Source organism: Pyrus communis, chromosome 9 (assembly GCF_041283825.1).
Source record: "Pyrus communis isolate YQ-2024b chromosome 9, ASM4128382v1, whole genome shotgun sequence".
Taxonomy (NCBI): domain Eukaryota; kingdom Viridiplantae; phylum Streptophyta; class Magnoliopsida; order Rosales; family Rosaceae; genus Pyrus; species Pyrus communis.
The window spans coordinates 25847510-25866392 of NC_142573.1; the positions used below are offsets into that span (position 1 = coordinate 25847510).

General features: G+C 35.2%; 1 protein-coding gene across 1 annotated transcript; it reads left to right on the plus strand.

The window, feature by feature from the left end:
- The first annotated feature begins 16087 nt into the window (after positions 1 to 16087).
- LOC137740315 (putative oxidoreductase At4g09670) lies at positions 16088 to 18142 on the plus strand. The gene is made up of 2 exons (XM_068480176.2): positions 16088 to 16635; positions 17449 to 18142. Exons 1-2 carry the CDS (start codon positions 16168 to 16170, stop codon positions 18073 to 18075), a joined length of 1095 nt encoding a protein of 364 aa, XP_068336277.2. The 5' UTR covers positions 16088 to 16167; the 3' UTR covers positions 18076 to 18142.
- The last annotated feature ends 741 nt before the right edge of the window (positions 18143 to 18883 follow it).

Below are 18883 nucleotides of genomic sequence, written 5' to 3' on the forward strand. Positions count from 1 at the left end.
TACGGATCCTCGAGTGATGTTGCACCCCCCACTTCTCAAGTCGATTATTGCCTTGTTGGTTATACTAACGCAAGATACTTATCTGATCCGCACAAGGCGCGTTCTCAAACGGGTTATGTCTTTACTGTTGGAGGCACCGCAATCTCTTGGAGGTCAACTAAACAAACCTTAGTTGCCACGTCATCTAACCATGCTAAAATTATAGCCTTACATGAAGCAACTCGGGAATACTTTTGGTTGAGAGCAGTTGTGGGCCATATTCGAAGATCATGAGATCTTTACCAATGCCTCGACGATGATCTTTGAAGACAATGCAGCATACATCGAACAGCTCAAGAAGGGTTACATCAAAGGAGACAACACCAAGCATATTGTGTCGAAGTTCTTCTTCTCACATCAACAACAAGAGCATCAGAAGATTAAAGTCACGCAAATCCATTCACCAGACAATCTGGCCGATCTCTTCACCGAATTACTACAGAAGGCAACGTTTCAAAAGCTTGTTCAAGGAATTGGTATGCTTAAACTTTCTGAGTTGTAACATTGATATTTCTTTTTGGAATTATGTCAAACTCAGGGGGGTATCCTGAAGTATACTTGCTTGATCTTAATGTACTATTTTTCCCTACGATTAGGAGCATTTTTCCCACTGGGTTTTTGATACCTAACTAGGTTTTAACGAGGCGTTGGTCATATCCCTGATGACGTCCTATAAACGTTTCTTTTGATTTTGCATTTTTCCTTAGACTATGGATTTTGTCCCTACTTGGGTTTTTGCCATGCCCTTAGGGCTTTTAAGTTAGAATTACTTCTTTATGAAAGTTCCTACCTTATTGAGAATAAGCTTTGTTCCCATATTCAGTGCCGACGAGTCGACTTCAACTTCTACATGATGCTGAATCTACCTTGAGTATTTACACACTTAAGGGGGAGTGTTATGAACTTTCCTAGTTTAAGTGTGATTGTGTAAATCTTGTATTAGATTTTATTCTAGTTATTCTTTCCTATATGGACTTGTATTCCTTGGGGATGATGGATTCTTCTCCCTCTTATTACTATAAATAAAGGCACTGCATAGGGATGATAACATATCCTCAACACACACATTCCCCTACAATTCTAAAAACAGATTTCTCCTCTCTCTCTACCCTTGCCGCCTGCCCTCTCCCCTTAGTCAGATAAAATAGGCTACAACAATTTCAATATTTTCTTAATAATTACAACCATTTAAAGCTCTCTTTAAATAATAAAATAACATTTGACAATTCGATTGGAGAAGTAAAAAATTTGACATAAGATTTTATATTGCTACATCAGTCATTAATTGTAATATGACTTTTTTAATTTGACTTTTTTTTAAGATGGTCTAAGGAGTTACTTTGGGTTGCAACCTTCTAAGACAATTGGTTTGCTGATATTGGTATTGTAGTCAAAAGAAGCAATATATACTCGAGAACGGTCGATTTCCCGCAGACTAGAATAATCGCACAACCCAATGAGGGAAACCAGTCGTTAGATGTAGGATGACTTCTCAATTATGACAGAGACGGAATTTTTAAGTTTGTAGCAGTAGGTTATTGATACGAAGAATTAGGACGTCTATAGATCGGTCTAATGGAGGTGAGCGACCATTTGTTAGTAGAGAAATGTTAAGAGAACTTTCTCAAAGGTAGGACTCTTTATGAATTATCTGTCGTCTCATGCTTTTAGCATAATATTTTATAATATTAATGTAGAAATTAACAATAAACTGTGAGATGACAGATAATCCAAAAACCCCCTTACCATTTTGCTTATTAGTTTTATGACGATTCGTCGTGATGTTGCTGGAAACAACATATAAAGGTGACAAACGACAAATCCAATAAATAAATAAACTAAATTTCTCTATATTGAAAGAAATATCAAAAGTTGATTCTTCTAGAAAATTAAAAGCTAGTTAATAAACGATTTTAAAATATTCTAGTTATTTATAAGACAAGGAAAAAAAAAATTACTCAAAACTGAAACACTTTTTTTGTTAATACAGAACATTTTTCCTTGTTACAGATATCAATTTATAAAATTTGATGTACATATGGTTTAAGGTTGTCCTTGGGAAGGATTGTTCTGTTTAACATTTTGAATGTCTAAGAAATTCCCCCCATTCATCATAAGGTTATCATTATCTGAGCAGAAGATTTCCCATATGTATCACATTTATTGGCTGCCGGTTTGACAAGAATATATGGTGGAGAATATGGAATAGCCTGTGTACCGTTATGCTTCTTGTTTGGTACAGCTCCTCCTATACCATACAAATGATGCTCATTCCCCATTCAATCTGAGCCGTTCGATTACCTTTGGTCCCATTCAATCTGAGCCGTTCAATCTGAGCCATTCTTTCTATCATGCTACGTCAAAAAAAAATTGTTGCACGATTCATTAAATTTTTATTTGTAATATTCAAACTACTAAATATCCGGATTACTAAGAAGCAGTAATCATCGAAGGCATACCGATACTGAAAGAGACAAGGTACAAAGTCTCCAGTTAGAGTCATTAAGAAAGCAATCCTAGCCCTTAGCGCAAACACTAAATAAGCAAGTTACCTTAGCGTTTCAGACCGAAATACGTACTATTAAAAAGAAATTGAAGAAATAAAAAAGACATTCTAATTACGTCATTAAGGTCATGTAGCATAGTTTTTTTTTTTTTTTTTTTTTTTTTGAACACACGATATTATCTACATTAAAAGGGAGATGGTGGGTTTAGCCTCATAATGGGATAGAAATAATGTGGTTCAAACTCGCATTTGGCAAGAATCGAACCTAATACCTCTCACTTACAAATGAAGAGAAATATCACTAGACCGTAGTATTAAGTGACAAATCATGGAGCATAGTTTTATTTTGTCTGTTTGTATATTTTTGCTCACTCGACAATGTAAAAGAAACAGTAGCATAATTTTAACGAAGAAGTAAAGCTATTAAGTGAGAATGTGATCGTTCTAAGGCTGGAAGGGGTCCAGATTTGTCTGGTAATAAAACATTTTACTCAACATTATTATTTTCTATAAAACAAAACTTCTGAATTATCTTCAACTTCGGATCCAAAATCTCATGACCAGTAAGTGTGGCAACCTAGGATTTGTTATGTTTTACTTTTTTGTATTTCTCTTGTTTTAGGTCAGTCATGTAAAGTTACTAATCCTTTAAGATTATAATGGATATATACGTTGTTCTAAAAATTCCCGCCTAAGTGTTAGGCATCTAACCACCGTCCCAATTAGTTCCTAGGCATTTGAAAATTAAGAAAGTGTACCTAGACCCGCTTTAAGTGTCCACCTAGCCCACCTAAACCCGCCCAACCGTCTAGGTCACAACTCTCACTTAAATAGAAAATCAATAACTTTCTTTTTGCATTTTATTTTGTCAATAAAATGTAAGAGATTTGTTGAATAATTGGATGAACACTCATTATATGCTTGTTGTTTCAATATGTTCTAATACTTTATAATCTATATATCATTTTATTTTGCAATTATGTATGCCAAGACAATTATGTGTTTTTTTAAGTATAAACAGGCACTTATCTATACCATATATAATAAATTTACTTAAATCCGCCTTGTCCATCCATGCCCCCGCCTAGATCTCACCTAACCGCCTAGGCGCTGCGCTAGGCCTCAACCAGTTGCTAAACTAGCGTGTAGCGTCTTTTAGAACCTTGAATATGCATGATATAAAAGTCTAACAGTAAGTTAATATATTTTTTTTTTAAGTGGTGAATTGCCTTGTCACATTTTTCTTAAACTCACTGCGTCTCGAGTTTAAACTCTCTCCCTTCTTTTCGTATAAATAAGTGTATAATATCGCTTGTAATTGCAAAAAAATAAAAATAAAAATAAATTCCTTGTTTCACTTACGTGAATGCTAGTTTGATGACAGTTGAATCCCACTTAAACTTGATTTGTAAATGACACATTCCAAAGAGAGATTGCTAATCTTACTTATACGTCTTCGTAATGACCATATGGTGCATTTCTTTTCTTTTTTTTTTTTTCTTTTTTTATAATTTGGCTTGCCATTACTTGGAAATCCCTCACCTAAACGTAGCCTAAGAAATTTTGAACAAAAAAAAATTATTTTTTACCGAAAGATGAAAAATCACAAATTTAAGATCAACTAAGAAATCTTTTTTATTTAGAATATTTGATGTCAACCCAAAAGTATCAGCGTATTCATGAAAAAACCCATAAAATTTTATATTTTAGATTTCCTTTGACCTATATTCCACGTAAGCTGTATTGGATAATAAGCTTTGGTTTTGGATTAATGAAATTTTTCTCTTGACTAATGACAAACTTTGCCCTATATGTGGTATTGATGAGGAAAACCAAAATCATTTGTTTCTCGACTGTCAACACGCTATGGAGATTCGGAACCTTTCTCTTGTAAGTCCTTGGAAAAATAATTCGATTCATGTAAATAATGTAATAGATTGGTTGGAAACTCTTTAATTCTGGTGAGGGAAAGGAGTTGAGTGAATTAAGCAAAGTTGTTCTCAACTGTTGGCAGATTTGGAATTAGAAATAGCAAAGTTTTTGGAAGTTTAAATCCTATTCCAGCTAGGAGTTTAGCCGTTGCTGCAAGTGTTGGCTTATCATACTTTAAGGCCAATTGCAAGAAGACTTCCAAGGGTGATCATACTAATATGCAACCCATCAGATGGCTTCCTCCCCCTAACGTTGTATGAAACTGAACTTTGATGGATCAGTCAGTTTGGATAAAGCTGCAGCTGCTTTTGTTTTAAAAAATAAGGAGGGACAACCAGTTGGTGATGGTACGATTAATCTTGATGGAGTCACTATTTCTATTGAGAAGGCTAACGCTTTGAAGGAAGGACTTTTGTTCGTCAATCAGAAAGGTATAAAGAATTTAATGGTAGAAGGGGACTCAAGGCTGGTCATCCAAGTGGTGCAAGGTAATTGGGTTCCTCCTTGGCATCTTAAACCAATCATTGAAGATATCAAGTGGCTGGCGTCTAATTTCGAGAATATTAGTTAGAAGCAATATATTCAGCGAAGCTAATTTTAGCAGACGCTATAGCTCATGTGGGACTCTTTGTTAAAAACCCTTATTTCTAATATTATTATATGCCATTGTCAGCCATGGAGGCCTTTAGATTTGATTGTATGGGCAACGGTTGTATTAGAGGTCTTCAACTTTAATAAAATTCCTCAAAAAACAAAATTTCTTTGACGAATATTACACGTAAGCAAATTTTCCTTGCGGTGATGAGGCAGCCTACGTTTATTAATCCAATTTTCCTCTATATTGTAATACCCATTGTGCCCTCCAATATTTTCAACCGATTCCTACAAACTGGATTTACCCTTAGGAGGAAATTCCATAATTTTAGGTCTGTAATTCAATGGAGTTTAATGCCAAATGAGTTAATATCTGAAAATTAAAATTTATATAATATTTGCTTCCCTAATTGGTTGTCTTCTCCAACGCAAGCAACAAGTGGTGGCCCTCTGTTCATTCTTTCTCCTATTCCATCTCTACACATATGAACATATAGGTATACTACTAATCTTTTGTATATCTATGTTGTTCCCGGTACAAATTTTTATTTATATTTATTTATTTATTTATTTATTTTATTTTTTGTGGTGGTCTCTTTCCTCCCTTTCCTTTTGCTTTACCAAGGTTATCCAATAGGTATCGTTTTCTCGTTGTTGAACAACAATAAACCTCTGGTCTAGAAGTGCAATTTTTCTAGTTTAATTTTTTTGTATAAATAGGTCATTAATTTTTTTTTTTTTGTACTTATTTGTCTTCTATTTTTTTTTTTTTCATATCAATTTGTATAGTACCCCCTCAATAGATATGCTATAATTGGAGTGTAGTTTCTCGCAATAGGTAATTTTCTTCTAAATTATTCACTGTATATTGGTTAGGTAGGGTTTACTTTTCCATGAATCGGTCATTATTATTACTTTTTTTTTTTTTTGAGCTTGTTTATTTTGTATTTTTTACGGTTGTGAAGGACTCAAATTTCAAATTTTACATTAAGAAGTAAATGATGCATAAAAGGGGGGCATCGGTTTTATTTTTATAATTTAATTTAGGGCAAAATGGACATTAAAATATAAAATAGAAGATTAGGGCCTAAATCTAAACATTAATGAACTAAAAAGTTATATGTAGTGTTTTCCACAATTCATTCGGTTGACTGGATTGAAATCAAAGCTCCCTTTTTTTAATCTGCTACTGAAAAACTAAACAAATGAAAACCGAACGAGGAACTGAGCTCTTGAGTAACTCCTATAAGAAAAGTTGGTTTCACAAGGAAGATTTCGGTAAAATTATACTTAGAAAAACACTTTAAATTCAATGAATTTTTTTAATAGATATTATCTACACTAAGGAGGAGGGCGTAGGATTAGCCTCACAATAGGCTAAGCAATAATGTTGTTCAAATTCAATAATTTATAAACACAAAAAAACAAAAAAAACCCCAGGTGTACAAGTAGATAGATGATGGGTTTTATCTTCCTTTTATTTGAACTTTTAAATTATTTTTATCAAATCTTGAGGTACTTTATTAACTAACCTTGTCAATATGGGATTAAACCTAATAGGCTAGTATTGGTAAAGGCATACATACAGTAATTTATTGAAAGCTAAAGCTAGGGAGACCAAATTTTTAAATCAAATTTTGTAAATAATATGATGTGGTTGTTGATAATTGGATTATTATTTAAGTGTTGATTAACGTACGTGCTTATTTTTTATTTGTGACATGTCATATGGTTTGCAAATTTGGTCTAACAATTTGTCTACATAGCATTCCTCTTTATTGAAGGTTAGACATGAATTGGAATGAACATCTAAAAATTGCAACCCACATAGCTAATAACCAGTAGTTATAAATCGAATCGGAGGTAAAAAATAATAATACAATAGAAATTTGTAAAAAATTGGAAAGAAAAAAAAACAAACATATCATTTCCAACCACCTCCCCATTAATTTTAAATAGTGGAAACCACCAATTATGGTCAAACTTCTTGATTATATGACCAAATTTTGTGAATTTATACATTTATGGAAAGAAATTCATAAAAATTGGAAAATAAAAAAACACATGTAGGGTTTCAAACCCACAACATCATCCTTAATTTTAAGGAGCATAAACCACCATTTTCTTGTCAAACTTCTTGATCATTTAGCCAAATTTTATAAATTTATGCTCTTCTGCAACCAAATATGAATATACCACTCTAATAATTTTGGTGCCCCCATGTTTTTTAGGTCCGGACGATCACCCTACTGGCACTAGGCCAAGGTCGGCCCTAGTAACTCCCATTTGGTGCGAGAGGGAGGGAGGGAGTGGTAGAGCCAGAAAATATACCAAAGGGGGTCAACTTAAATTTAAAAAAAAAAAAGGGGAAATTAGGTTCACATCCTTCTTTTTGTTACTCTATTAATTAAAATCCTATTCATTTTGAATTTTTTATCAAGATCCTTGGGTATTAATAACATCATTAATTAATTGAATAATAAAATATTTTTATTTTTTAATATATTCCTTTAGTGTTAAAAATGTTACAATTAGTATATTTATATTTAGGGCTAAATTTTTTATCATATATTTTTATTTTTAGTTTGTACCTATTTTTAATTTGCAAATATTTTTTAATTTGTACCAATTTTCATTTTATTTTTAATTTGTACTGACACACCCCGACCGAGATCGGAGCGTGCTGGCCGTCACACCAAGGTGACGTAGCCATGTGCACGTGCGGAAGCTAATAAAGTATTAATGTAAAGTACGAATAAAATAAGACTAGCATACAAAGTACTAAAACAAGTGCTAGTAAGTGAGATACAATTTCAGAGCAGGTCTATAGCAGCCCAAACTAAAACGACGACAATAGTACACCCGAAGGTGACCCTACAATAGTGAGTGTCTGTCAGAAACACCGGAAAGCCCTCTGGGGAAACCACCGCAACAACTAAGCAACTAGAACCTGGAGGGGCGCAAAACAAAAGCGTGAGTGGGCAAAAACAAATCTTTCGAAAACCATTTATAGAAATACTTTATATCCCCTCGCCGTAAAACCTGTATACTTCCCAGATAAATAAACATATATACGTATGTATAGGTATGCCAAACATGCTTACAGGTATGTCAATCATGCTCGATAATATGCCATGCCGAAATCTCATAACGATATGCAAGTGCCCAGGTATAAACATATCAATATCAAATAATCTGGCAGCCGGAGTCACCTAACGTGACCTGTACGGCTGCACATAGAGCTCAAATCTCACAATCAATAACTGAACCTGCCCACGAGTCGGAACCACCTAAAGTGGTCTGTACGACAGGCCTGGGTGTAAAACATATGTACGCTCTAGTGCTACGATCACATGAAGACTGTGCGAATAATCGAGGGTCACCTACGAGTCGGAACCACTTATAGTGGTCTGTACGACAGGACTGTGCACCTAACTTGGATCCAAGCTGAGCGTGTGGTGCGGGAGGTGAACATCACGTGAAGGACTGTGCCCTACTCTGGGCGGGAGCACTAACACCGGGGGGTGCAGGTTATGAGCTCTCTAATCATCTCAAACTACTGCTGAATGTAAATATGAATACCACTTACCTGGCACTTACCTGTGCGTCCACAACACCCAATATGCATATGTATAAATATATGCAACTACTAATATAACCATCAATGCACGAATAATGATGAAATAATGCATGGCATAAACTAATAGACATTTATTCAATTTCTGGGAAAATATAGTATATAGGTATATACGGAAAACAAAAGCCCACTCACTGATACGTGGAAGGGTCGTAGCCCCCCTGCCTCGCGTGACCACGCTCGTCCTCGGGGTACGTGTCACCTATATGCGAAATAACTATAAAAACGTTAACTTTAAAGCACATAACCAACTTCTCGTAATAACTTCTCATACGCTGCTCAAAATGGACAAATGAATATACCCACGTGCTCTACACAACCTCAGGATCACAACCATATTTTTAAAATAATTTTTGGACCTCTCACGCGCCCCCACGCGCCAGAATAGGCACGGACCCACGCGCCCCCACGCGCGGCCACGTGCCAGGCACACTGACGGTGTCAACAGACGCCGTCAGGAATATTCCGTTAAACTGACGGAATATTCCGTTAAACCTAACTGACGCCGTCACTGCCGTTAGGAATATTCCGTTAAACTTAACGGAATATTCTCCTTTCTTCTCCGATCAGTCCCCGACGCCGGCGCCGTCGCCGTCGCCGTCGCCGGCGCCGTCGCCATCGCCGTCGCCGGCGCCGTCGCCGGAAAACCTGCAAATCACGATTTCTCGCTTGTTTTTCCACCTTTTTCCACGTTTCTTACACCAAAATCAACCCTAGAGCTAGTAGAACATGTCCCAACAAGTTTTAAGGCCTAAAATTACGAGATTATACCTGTCCAAATCTTCAAAACTCGGCCAACTCCACATCCAACGATCCTGAAGTCCAAATTCACCCAACGAGCTACTCCCAAGCTCCTGGGAACCTCACAAACACAACTATAAGCTTCAAAATCCCAAAAACAAGCTAGATTAAATTTGCATGAACAGTACTCAAAACGGACATCGTCGAATCGACATGAAAACGATGTGTTTCTCACCTGAAAATGATATGGTTGTGTTCCCCTCGACCTCACGAGCTCAAATGTGTCCTTGGTTTCCTCGATCTGTGAACATTCGAGTGGGTGTGTGTGTTGGTCCGTACGTTTTAGGAAGAAGAAGAAGGATAGAGGACTCGGGGGAGAGAGAGAAGACAGAAGGAGAGAGAGAAGGATAGTGTCTGTGTGTGTGTGGGAGTGTGTGAGGTTCCAAACATATGCCACAACACACCAAACAACCAAAACGTGACGAAAGCACACTAGGGGTAAAATTGTAATTTCATACGTACGTTTCGATATTTCCGGGACGGGATGTCACATGTACCCATATATTAGTTTCTTTTTGTGCCCATATTTTTTAAAGTCTTATTTGTGTTTGTACTCATGTGTGTACCGTCACGTGACATTGTATACTTTAATCAATGATAGAAAAATTACATATGGTATATTTATGTTTTATGCCTAAACTTTGTATCATATATTTATATTTTTAGTTTGTACCCACTTTTAATTTGCAACATTTTTTTTAATTTGTAGTATTTTCTTTTTAGTTTTATTTTGTACCCATGTATTAATTTCTTTTAGCACCTATATTTTTAAAAATTCAGTACTCATAATTTTTAGTCTTTTATCTGTACCCTAATTTATTTATAATGTACCCATTCTTCTTTATTAATGTACCACTTCGTTATATGTGACATGTACCGATTTTTTTTAACACTATGGATACATTCTTTTGCCATTTATTATTTCTTATTTTTACATAGTATTATCCATTTATTCAATCAAAATGTTTGAATTTTTTTTTATTGTAATCATTTCTAATAGTATTATAACGAGGGATTTTAAATTTATAGGATTATTGACACACCCCGACCAAAATCAAGGCTTTCCCAGAAACAAAACCGTGAGGGTATGGTAGGGGCCCAAAGTGGACAATATCGTGCTACGGCGGAGCCGGGCTCGGGATGTGGTGGTGGCCCGGGCCGGGATGTGACAATTATAAATCTCATAAAATATCAAACAATTAATGTCAAAACTATAAAAGTATAAATATTAATAGTAATATAATGATGTGTACAAAGTCAAGGGACCTTGATCAAACTTTGAATACTATTAAGGTTTTAAGAATGTTAAAGATTAGGGACCGCATCCAAAGTATCCTAAAAAAAATAAGACAAAATAAAATCATCTAATAGCACAAAATCCTTAGGTCCAAGTTGATTTCCCTCCGTTCACGGGTTGAGATGTCATAATAATGCTTGCCCATGCGGGGGTAGTAATTTTCACTTGTGTAAAAAATTATTTTAAAAATAACCACAACTATATATTACCATTTTTATATCCTATGAGACCTAGAAACATACCGCTCAACCACTCAATATTTACATATTTGTGAGATTTATGTCAGTTTTTATTTCATTAAAAGTCTAGTCAGTGAGAAGAGTCATGCCTTGAGAATAAAATATTCAAAATTAAATTTGAACATATACAAATACAAAATCTATTAACTTGAGAAGGGAGAGCCAACTAAGTTCAGATTAGACGGAGAGTCAGTGCCTTATCTCACTTACAGTCGAACTATTATTAAGATATGGCAAATTAATTAGTTACATGCATAATCTTTATACTCTATAGTAATATGCATGCGTATGTATAGTAATATGCATGCTTATGTATGTATGTATGTATGTATGTAAGTATGAAGTTGGTTAACGGATTAAGCATGCTTTAATTCAGAGAGAGATGTGAAAGTTCACTTTAATGTGATGTGAGGATACGAATAAAGAAACTTGGGGGTGGAGGTATAGGGGTCCCCTTGTGGTTCCTCCCATTGACGAGCGAATGTATTGAAGGTGAAAGACCACCACGTAAACGCAAAGAATGCACTGTAAATTATCATGCCATAACCCGACACCACAAACCCTACCAACCTCCAAATTCTCACTTTCTTTTTCACACACGTTCACTTGCTTCTTTAGTTTAAACCCATTTAGGGTTAGTTTGGTATTACTGTGCTTTGAAAAAACACTGTTTCTACTGTGTTGTAAGAATAAACTCATTTTTGCTGCTTCACGTTTTTAGCTTTTTTTTTTTTTTTTTACCAAAAACTGTGAAAATAAGCTGTTTTTAAGTGTTCACCAAACATTGTTTTTTAGCTTAGCCTTTTTTTATACCCACTTTTTATAAAAACACGTCAGTACCAAACCAGTACTTAGACGCTCCCCTTGTGGCTTCCCCTTTGCTAACTAGTTGCACGGTGAAAACTTCAACTTCCTTCGAAGTATAACATGTATAAATGTAGTTTTTTTATTTTTTATTTTTTTTTATAAAGGAATCAGATTATCAGATGGATTAATCATGATTCATGTAGGAGACTTATCCTCTTTCAATCTCTACAAAATGGTACGACGACCTTAAAGATTACGTTTTTTTCATTATTAGTTCATCTTGTACCTTTAGCATTGGGAAAATTCAGAAACTGACTTCACTTCTTTATTTAATAATTCAATCTTAGGCACTAGACTTTGGACGTAGTGGTTGTAAAGTTTAGGTGTGAATACTGTAACTGGGTGCACTTCATAGGCTGCATATCGACAAATACCATTATAAGTGGCATAAACCATGGAATGATATTGGCCGTTAATCTTTTGTTTATCTACATGTGAGTAAAATATAAGGATACCGAAGGAAGCAAGTATTAAGAAGCTTACATGGAAGGTAGGTGTGTCCTTTCACACCTTCAGTTATTTCTTTACTACAAATTGATAAAGTTGAAAAGGAGAAGCCCCTTCAAGTATAGTTGTCAAGCTATTTTAAGTTTGCTTTGTATTCAACTGGGAACTTTTTGATGCAGTCTAAACATTGGGTTTACAGAAATAAAAATAAAAAGTTTTCGTTAAGGAACGGAGATGTTCTTTACTTTTTTTTTTTTTTTTTTAAGTTAATAACTGTAGTAGTCGAGATGGTTTATTCTTGGGAAAAAGTGATTGAAAGTTAGTTTTCTTTTCTTCTTAACTAGATGCAATTTAGTATTATACTTCAGTGACATTCTTTTATAGTTTTAAGTGAAAATCATTAGGTTCAAATCATGTCATTGACGAGTAGAAAAGCACAACAATACCATGCTTTTTATAAAAAACCATTTTAGAAAAACATAGAAAAGTAGAAGCAGAGTTTACCATGCTTCTAAAAAAATACTTTTTTTTTCAAAGCATAGTGATTAGTGCCTATTTCATGAAATTCTTATATCCCATTAAATATCATGTGGGGTATACTTTCTATTTGAAAGTATACCCCACATTTTCAAATAGAAACTATACCCCACATCTTTGCCCCTACATTTTAACTTGATAATTCTTTTATCCCATTAAATACCATTTTTTTTAGTCATTTAACATATTTACAACAATTTATATAAAAGTTTACTAAACATTCAGACAATATTTTTTTTAGAAGCACTTTTACAAAAAAATAAAAAAAATTTACCAAACACTGAACAACTTTATTTTATAGTTGTTTATTCTCATAGAAAAGCACATGCAGTTTTTTTTTTTTAAAAGCACAACAATTCCAAACTAGCCCTAAAAAGACTCTCAAAGTCGAACTTTCTATGGACTATCAGTCACCACAATTTAACGTTAATTATTGTGTCACCATTACAAAGCATTGCGCAAAAAACCTCACTTTTCCTTAGCATATATTTCTCAATTTACAGGTTGTATAAGCATGAAAACCACAAGTTGCATAAAAATTAGGGTTCCTTACTTTTTCTGGTCAAGTAATTTAGAAATTCATAATTTAATTGGCTTGGTAAGAATAGTTTTCTTATAAGAGAAATGCTAAGGAATTCTTTTAAAAATTAGACTTTATAGTTTCTCTACAACTTCACATTTTAACGTCAATTTTTTTAATAAAATTATAAAACATTCTGCTACTAATATAAAGTGACAAAAACTTCACAAAAAAAACCTACTTTTAAAAGCGTCTCTCTAGCATCTCTCTTCTTGTAATCAAGTGAAGAACAACATTCAACGTTTATGAAGTTGACTAATGAATGAATAAATAAAAGAAGAGAGAAAAGGGAATGGTGGTAACGAAGGCCCATTTCCCGAAAAAGAGATAATAAATGTGAAGGGGCAGAAGGACACATGACTTTTTCGGCAGAACACAAAAGATGGTCCAATGTGAAAGCGAGAGGTCAGGAAATGATTTTGTAATCGATTGCTTTATGATTGATCATCCTTTGACATAAATAAAAGTAAATTTTTTTATAAAATAATAGATACAGTTTCAAAACCAACGACACATTTTTAATGTATAAAAACACAGTACGATACATCAATTTTTATAATATAAATAGTTAAAATATATTTTTTAAAATTTTTAATTGATTATATTATTATATTTGATGTACCAAATTGTGTTCACAACTCATTAGAAAGATTTTTCAAAGCTCTTTCAACTTTTACTTTTCCACTCCTTTCTAACACAAAAAAGTGGAAAAGAAAGAAAGCGTTTGTATCATGAGGGTATGATGACCGTATGATAATGCATGTTTTCATGCATGGATTTATCTTGTCAGGTCTTTCTCTACTGTACTAGTGTGAAATAGTATTGTATACAGAAGACTTGTTTTTTACCTTGTTTTTAATGAGAGATTCTCACTACACTTAAAATACAAATTCGTATATTAAGTATCATAATATAAATAAAAAATAATATATATTATTTTATTCTTATATAATGATATATAATTTAACTGTTATAATCAATAAAAAAAACATCTCTCGTTTTTAATTCGTTGTAAAAATTTCAGATGTTTTTTTTTTTACTTGGCTTGGTTGGACTTGGACCTAGTAACTAGGTGGCTGTGAAAATGAGGCAAGACTGGAACCTTAGGCTGTAATTTGTGTGGGAGGGAGTAAAAGGGCGATTAATGTGGATGTGTGACTGAGCTTTCACATCATACTTTGTTGAGAGGTTGACATTTGTCTATCAACAAATTACTTAACCCTATTGTCTTTTCAGCATTTAGGGCTTTGTATGTATTTCAATGCTACTACTTTTAGTCATGTGATATCCACACATCTCATTTTACTTCTCACATACTTTTTTTAATTTTAGATTGTCGGATCGAATGAATTAAAGAAGATCAACATACATAAATTATGAAAGGGTATGTGAGAAGTAAAATATGGTGTGTGGATAGCACACCCTTACTTTTATCATAAACCTAATATTTTTTCACAATTTTTCTTCATTTGTAATTAGTAGTGAGTGATATAAAGAGTAAATAATGAGATGAAAGTAAAAGACTTTTTTTAGTACTGAAAATTAAATTTTAATAATTAAAATACACGTAACACTTTGTGCTGCATAAGTACATAGCATTGAAATCAGACTGCTTTTCTCATAACAAAAATACCTTTTATTTGGTGAAAAGAGATGAACGGGCTTTGCATATCTTGTCATTGAACTAGGCCCGTTTTTGGGCGGGGCTTCATTACTGTGTACTGAGTCCATTAAATGGTGAAAATGCATAGAAGGCATTGATGGGGTTTGAACCCCAATCCCCAAAAGGCCCGAAAACACTATCAAACTTTAGTAGGTCAACAACTTTTTTTCGGTTAACAACTACAGGTTGGCCTAGCGTTTAGGATAAATTCCAAGTTTATATTCTACATGGTTCATCCTATGTTTGATTGGTGTTGGTGAATTACCTGATGGTGGTCAAGGAAAGATTGAAATGCCTTTGTGAGTTTGTCCTCCTAAAAGGGTGGACTACCGTGACTTGTCACCAGTTGATCCTTTAAAAAAGAAGCTTGTTTTTTAGCTGACGACTCATCCTCTCCGTTTTTCTCACTGTTGTCAACATTTGCAGCTCCCATAAACAGTGGCGGATCCAAGATATTAATCTCGAGTGGTCCTAATGTAAATGTGAAAATATATATATATATATTTAGATGAAAACAACGTTGAAACATTAAACCATAACTTTCAGTATAAATGTTTGTACAACAACATGAGTCTTGTTCTCCTAAACTCAGGGTCCGAGAAAATCGCAGTCATTTATCGATTGAGTTTAATCCTACAATAGGAAGAATTAACTTGTTTAATAATCCTGTCGGATTGGGCCGAAACAATGTTGAACATCAAATAGAAAACAAATGAAATAGCAAAAGTAGGAAATGGTCATTTACCATAATAGTGAAAATGTGTTAAGTCCTTACATTATGGCGTGTATTCAAATCCCGTCAGTAACATATCTAACAAAACCTATTGTTTGATTAAAATAAATAAAAAAATAAAAAAATCTTGTTGGTGGCTAGTCTACCAAAATTTACTTTTGGACAACCAAAAAAAGGAAATAGCAGAGGTCTTGAAGTAATTTCGACCAACAATAGTGGCACTTCTAAAACAAAGGCAACAACCACCACCCAAATCAAGAGTCTCTCAACTCTCAGAAGCCAAAAATCGAAAAAAATGGCAGAAAGTCCAGCAGCAATACGTTTCGGCATAACAGGATGCGCCGACATAGCCAGAAAAGTAGCTCGAGCCATAAAGCTAGCACCCAACGCCACCCTCTACGCCATCGCTAGCCGTTCGACTGACAAAGCCCGGAAATTCGCAGCCCACAATGGACTCTCCGGAGCCGTCAAGATCTACGGAAGCTACGAGCAGCTGCTCGACGACCCATGTGTAGATGCGGTGTACATGCCCCTGCCCACAAGTCTTCACCTGCAATATGCGGTGTTGGCTGCCCGGAAGAAGAAACATTTGCTTTTGGAAAAACCAACGGCTCTTGATGTGGGAGAGCTTGATCGGATACTGGAAGCGTGCGAATCCAACGGTGTGCAGTTCATGGATGGGAGCATGTGGCTGCATCATCCAAGGACTGCAAAACTGAAGGACTTGATCTTTGATCCCAAGCTTTTTGGTCAAACTGACATTGTAAGTATATTTCTGGCTTCATATTCTGTCATTCTGTAGGGATTGATTGACAATTTTATATTTACTTTTTAGTGGCAAACGAAAAACTAAGTGATCGTCCATCTTAAAACGAATTGACAATAGAAGGGAGTCGGCTTCAAACTATTAGATAAGACCTTCCTTTCTCGATGTGGGATTCATACGCTCAACAAAACAAACTACAAAGTTTGGAAAGCTGCCATTTGTTTTGTAACACATTAATGATTTTAGCTTCATTGGAGGTAGTATCGAGCAGTGCTCGAACCCCCTTGAGTTGGTCAAATTCTAAAGGTCGAGAAATGGGCTACAAGTCTTTAACATGTACAAAAGTGGGATAATTTTCAGAGTTTCCCAATTAAACTATGAACGAAAAGAAACACTAAAATGTTTGAGACCATTTCTGGTATAGCAAATCGGTCCTCGATCACGATGCAATGATTAATTTTCTAAATGGTAGAGAGAAGAAAATGTCTCTTAGAAGAGGTTAGTAATCTCAAAATTTGCTCCTGTCTCATTGATCTGTGAAAATAGTTTCTTTTAAGAACAGAATGAACAAAAGAACGTGTGCCCTTCAACGCATAAGAATGGTACTCCTCAACAACATTGGTAGAGGCACATACAAGTGCCTACGTAACTTCTGGAAAGAGGAAAAAGAGAGAGAGTGCTGAATTAATCCGAGAGGAATTCGAACTTTCTTTGCTTACTGACAATTGATTAATATTAGGAACACAACTGGTCTACCTGCAATGTCTATATGTTTGTTTGTGTGTTTTAACATGTTATTGTGCTTTTAAGATCCGTAGCACGTCAACAATGCCAGGAACCCAGGATTTCTTGGAGAGCAACATCAGAGTGAAACCGAACTTGGATGCTCTCGGTGCACTTGGGGCCGTAGGCTGGTACTGTATTGGGGCCATCTTGTGGGCAAAGGACTACAAATTACCAACTGTGGTGAATGCTCTACCTGATGTCATAAGAAACTCTGCAGGGGTCATCTTGTCTTGCTCTGCATCATTTCATTGGGAACCCGCAGACAAAACCGTCGCCACAATTCACTGCTCTTTCCTCTCCCACACGTCCATGGACTTGGCTATGACTGGATCTAATGGTTCGCTGCATTGCAATGACTACATTATTCCATACCAAGAGAATTCGGCTTCATTTGACTACGCATCCGGGGCAACATTTGTGGAACTCCACATTGGGTGGAATGTAAAACCGGAAGAAGTTACCGTCACTTCTGAGCTGCCGCAAGAGGCATTGATGGTTCAAGAGTTTGCAAGGAATGCTGAGAACATTAGGAAATTTGGAAATCGTCCGGAGAGTAAATGGCCCGATATCAGCAGAAAAACGCAGTTAGTATCGGATGCTGTGAAGAAATCCATTGATCTTGGTTGTAAACCTGTTACTGTAGCTAAATAAACCTACAAAACACATTTATTTTCATTTGTAAAATATCGAATTGCATGTGTCTAGGCACATTTTATTACGAGACGCGTGATTAAAATTTCCACTTACAGTTAAGAAGATTTTCATTTTAAATGAAAATAGAGAAGGACTAGCCGAGCTTAGCTATTCATCAATGCTCACGTGCGAGGCACCGCCACTTCTCCGTGAAGCAAAAAAGGCCATATCACCCAGAAATTTCCCACCCGCCCTCTGTTTAACAAATTTTACTAATAATAAGAAGGAAAAGGAAAAATAAATAAACAAATGTTGTTCAGTTTTTCCAAGTAGAAAAAAGGTTTGGGTTTAAGAGTATGTGCACAAAAGTGGTGAAATACCCTGATAGTTAGGACTCTTACGGCCTTACTTGTCGACCCACTGCAATTCGAGTTTAAAATATTCCTCTCCCTCTCTCTCTTAGTGTAGAATACGGTTTGTAATAACCAAAAAAAAAATGTACATGCAGATTATTAACTACGTTAGAGAACAAACACTGCGCACAAGTTAAAAGGAAATGCTCCTTAAAAAAATGTAATCGATCTTGAAACATTAAGATTGCTCGTTGTGGTAACCAAATTTCACCTGCCTTAGAAGGGCAGTTATACTAAAGCAAGCCACGATGACGAAATTATGCCCAAAGTTACGCCAATACTCAACTATCGCATGGGTTGACAACTAATCCATGGAGGAGATGTACCCGCAAATAAGGCCCGGCAGCAAGTGGGCTTAGTTGGTCTGACAAGGCCCAAAAAGGATCTCATGAGCCTAGAGGGACTCACAAATG